At 32.3% G+C, this 5076-nt stretch overlaps 1 protein-coding gene across 1 annotated transcript; it reads left to right on the top strand.

Moving 5' to 3' along the window:
• The first annotated feature begins 236 nt into the window (after positions 1-236).
• On the top strand, positions 237-2529 carry LOC133313016 (isoleucine N-monooxygenase 2-like). The gene is made up of 2 exons (XM_061514311.1): positions 237-1193; positions 1900-2529. Exons 1-2 carry the CDS (start codon positions 237-239, stop codon positions 2527-2529), a joined length of 1587 nt encoding a protein of 528 aa, XP_061370295.1.
• The last annotated feature ends 2547 nt before the right edge of the window (positions 2530-5076 follow it).

The raw sequence follows: 5076 nt of genomic DNA, 5'->3' as shown, positions 1-5076 counted from the left end.
GGTCAATTTTTTGTTTGTTTGTTTGTTTGTTACATTATTGAAATCAAGTTGACACTTAACCTATGTATTTTTGGATACGGAGGATTTGAGACCAATAGAGTACTGCAACTCTTGCCTTTTGGTTTAGCTCCTATAAATTGACTTCCATTTTCTCAAATTGACCATAGTCCCTTACTTAATGCATTCTGTTCTTGAACTCATCTCATCATTTTTGTTTGAAAATCCTTTTCCATGCAATGGGTTACGACCCTCGTTTTTTTTGGTTTCACCTTCAATCCTTTTGGATTTCTTTGCTTATTATGATCATTTCTGTCTTTACCATTACCAAAGCCTTAAGATTTCCCTTAATTCAGAAGCCCAAGAAACCCAAGCTCCCACCAGGTCCCAAACCATGGCCTATAGTTGGTAATCTTCCTGAAATGCTAGCAAACAAGCCTGCATTTCGGTGGATACAAAAGTTGATGCAAGAAATGAACACTGAAATTGCATGTATCCGCTTAGGAAATGCCCATGTAATCACAATCACTAGCCCCACCATTGCATGTGAATTCTTGAGAAAACATGATGCAGATTTTGCATCAAGACCAATAAGCATGTCTACTCATATTGTCTCTAGTGGTTATGTGACTACAGCTCTTGTACCCTATGGGGAACAATGGAAGAAAATGAAGAAAATGGTTGCCAACCATTTGTTCTCCCCCATGAAGCATCAATGGCTTCAAGACAAAAGGACTGAAGAAGCAGATAACCTTATGTTCTACATCTACAACAAGTGCAAAAATGTGAATGATCGTGGCCTTGTGAATGTGAGGGATGTCGCACAACATTACTGTGGTAATGTGATCAGGAAAATGATTTTTAATGCAAGGTACTTCGGAAAGGGTAGGAAGAATGGAGGACCTGGTTTTGAGGAAGCAGAACATGTAGATGCCATTTTCATGTTGCTTAAATACATTTATGCCTTTTCTATTTCTGATTATATCTCATGGTTGAGTGCACTTGACTTGGATGGCCATCAGAGCAAACTAAAGAAGGCTATGAGAATCATGAACAAGTATCATGATCCCATCATTGAAGAGAGAATCAAACAATGGAATGATGGATCAAAGACCGATGAAGAGGACTTGCTGGATGTTATGATCTCATTGAAAGACCCATTGTTGACATCGAAGCAAATCAAGGCTCAAATTATAGTAATACATCACTTCTTTCTTTTCATTTCTCTGTCACATGCATGAGCACTTTTCTACTTTCCAAGATATACATAGACATACATATATTTTACACTCTCAATCGTAGTTTTTGATTTCACTTGCATCTTAAATTAGAGTTGTTAAATGCTAGTAGATGTGAATAGTTAAAATTTGACGTAAGACTCGTTAATCCTTTTCCTATTATTTATATTTATACGGGGTATGTTATTTTTAAACTGGTGTATAAGAATAAAATCTTTTACATCAAAACTTAATAATTGATTTGTTTGCATCTAACGATTTATATATCTAATGAGAAAAATATTTCTGGAGTTAATGCAGATAAGTTATTTGCATTTATTCTCAAAACAACGTCGTTTTGGTATTGAAATCTTAAAAAATTATAAATATAAAGATTATTATAACCCTAGAATAAATTAAAATTACAAAAACACCATGATTTCTGTCCCAAAACGACGTCATATTGAACTTATTGCAGATAACCCAAAACGACGTCGTATTGGACTTACTGCAGATAACTTATCTGCAGTAACTGCAGAAAAAGCGAACCCATATCTAATATATAAAAACAATTAGAAATAAATTGGACCAATAACCAATATTGAAAATATAACTTACACCGGTATAAAGTGATTTTATCACAATATATATATTTAATTACTATACTTAATCAAATTTCTTGTAGGAATTGATGATGGCAGTGGTGGATAATCCATCAAATGCAATTGAATGGGCTTTAGCAGAAATGATAAATCAGCCTGAGTTGCTTCAACGAGCTACGGAGGAATTGGACAATGTGGTTGGAAAACATAGACTGGTCCAGGAATCAGATATTCCTAAACTCAACTATGTGAAGGCTTGCGCAAGAGAAGCTTTTCGCCTTCATCCCATTGTACCTTTCAGTGTTCCCCATGCCTGTATGAATGACACAATGGTTGCCAATTACTTGATTCCAAAAGGTAGTCATATATTGCTAAGCAGAAGAGGTCTTGGGAGAAACCCAAAAGTTTGGAATGAGCCCCACAAGTTCAAACCAGAACGCCATCTCAAGAGTGATGGCTCTGATGTAGTTTTGTCACAGCCAAATTTGAAGTTCATAACATTCAGCACAGGAAGGCGTAGTTGTCCTGGAGTGACGCTTGGCACCACAATGACTATAATGTTATTTGCTAGGTTGATCCATGGCTTCACTTGGAGTGCACCTCCCAATGTATCAAGCATCAATCTTGCGGAGTCCAAGGATGGTACACTTCTTGCTGAGTCACTTGTGGCAGTTGCAAAGCCAAGATTAGCAATGGAGTTGTATCACCTATGAGTGAATATCTGATTACAGGAGGCAGCCTTATATATGAAGCAACAATTAATATTTAATCAAATAAGGGCTCGAAATATTATTTAGTTTAGTTTAGGTGATGATGAGCAAATGTAATTTTGTTTTTCTTTTGGCTATTAAAACATTGAACGCTAATGTTGCATACTATTATTTGTTTCATAGGTGATTAGGGAAAAGTTCACTAGAGGTGATTATTGAAACAAAGAAAATATTGAAGGAGAGGAAATTAACTAGAGGGAGAAGTGTTTTCGTGTAATTTTGATACTTTCTCATCACCCATACTATTATTTATACTTGTATTTTTGTATATAAAAAAAAAAAAAAAGTAGTATTAGATGTCGATATCCCATCAGTTTAGGGACAAACCACAATCTCTTTGAGGATAAGAGAATTTGATTATAGGTGATACAACAGAATTTATACCTATATTCTATTATAACAGAATTTGATTAGAGAATTGAAATTTAAACCAACACAAAAACTAGCTATACGTGATATCAGATAATCGTGATCATCGGGTTACAAATTCCGGAAGAAATGTATTAGAGATAGATGTTGATATCAGATATATTGCTAAGTGAGCAACTATATTAACTGAGTTAGAAACATTTCAATAAAATTCAAAATCTTAATGTATTAGGTACATAGATCATTCCACTTATATGTTCATTTAATCTATTTTTAACCAATATGTGACTTTTTCAGTCACTCATTCACCTTTGGATTCTTCAACATCTCCCCTTATAAATACAAGTCCCATATTCTTTCCCCAGGAAAAGCTTCTATAAGTATTCGTGAAATTTTATCAATCCTTCGCTTCTCATATTAAAAAATCATTGCTTACAAACTTAAACCGTTTAAATTGAATGATTGCTTTACATAAAATCTTTAGATTGTGATATATAAATACGGAAACTGCGTATTATTTTAAAAGAGATAAGGTTGTATTATTTTAAGTGAAAAAAGAGAGATAAATTATGGGAGAAAAAAAGAATGAACAAAAAAATAAAAATAAAGATATGGATCACATCTCTTTATAAAAATAAAATGATATAAATGATGTCATTTAAAAATATAAATACTTTTTTCATATAAATATTATTTTATGTTGATAAGCCAGCCCACGTGAGTCGGTGTGAATTAAAAGAAAAAATTTATTTTATAACCACTTCTTATAAACGAAGCAGCTGCAGACTTAACAGCTGTGTGCTAGTGTGTCCACATCTTGATATTGACGAGGTTCATGGATAAGATTTCTAAGGTATTGATTTTTTCGAAGCCAACACTTTCTCTATTTGATTTCCTTCTACAAAATATCTAATATTTAGTTTTAGAGGCGAATGATATAGGAGATAAAATATTTTTTATATGTATTATAAAAAACAAATTATTTTTATTTACATAAAAGTATGTGAGTCTTATGTGAAAAAAAATATAAATCTTATAAATTTTTATATATGTGAAAGAGATATAATTATATCTTATAATAAAAATACTAATTTCTTAATTTTATTAATATTGTTGATATTTAGTATTTCTCATGTTGTAGGAGAAAACTTTATGTCCTATAAATACATAAAAATATATTGATTTAAATTTTTTTTCTCTTTTTCTCATATAAATTTATATGAATTTTATATTTAAGTTTTTATATATGTATAAGAAATAAATTTATGTATTCTTGGGGAGGGGGTTGAACCTTTAGCCATCACTGTTTCCCCGCACTCCGTATTAGTCCCATAGCCGGCTCAAAGAGTCGAAGCTCGTGGGGATACCGGAGGGAGCCAACTCGTCTCAAAGAGATAATTAGAGTTGGGTAACTCTAAAAAGAAAAAAAAAATTATTTTAAAAAGAATAAAGTCTTATTCGTTGGTGTTTCTTTACGGAGCATGACCAGCATGGTGTGTGCATTGATATTGGATTATGTGATTGTTGGTTGGTCCATTCCTACATTTATTTATGGGCAATGTTTTTCTCATGCTATTGGAGAGGAGGAAATCTCTTACACACTCAAATTTATGGTGGGGTCCCCACATAAAAAATAAAGAAAACAAAAAAAATTATTGTACGCAAAACGAACTCTCACTAACATGAGAAAAGAGCTCTCCTACAACATAAGAATTCTTTTTTCCTTTATTTATTATCGTGACACAATGCGTGGGTATTAAAAAACAGTGGCACAACCAACCGCATCAGATGATCTACATGGTACGGTTTTTCCAAATTGGGACGTCATTTTGTTATAAATAATGTTAAATACTTTTGAAAACGGCCACAATGGGGTCATAAAACCTATGAAAAAAAATTCTTTCATCCTATGTTTTAATATTTTTATCAAGAAAAAAAAATGATGTAATTATATTTTGAATAATTTAATATATGATACTTTAATAAAACATTACTCTTTTATTTTCTCATTAAAAGATGCTCTTCAAGCCTATTATGCTATTTCACAATATTTGTCAACATGGATTGTTTCCAATTAACCTCTATACTAATTTCTTCTGTGGATGTTGATGTGGATTCTAG

This window comes from Gastrolobium bilobum, unplaced genomic scaffold (assembly GCF_033153095.1).
Source record: "Gastrolobium bilobum isolate Gb01-03AN ecotype WA unplaced genomic scaffold, APGP_CSIRO_Gbil_v1 utg39748, whole genome shotgun sequence".
NCBI classification, from domain to species: Eukaryota; Viridiplantae; Streptophyta; class Magnoliopsida; order Fabales; family Fabaceae; genus Gastrolobium; species Gastrolobium bilobum.
Note: the sequence above shows the minus strand (reverse complement) of the source record. Positions and strands in the feature narration are given on the sequence as shown.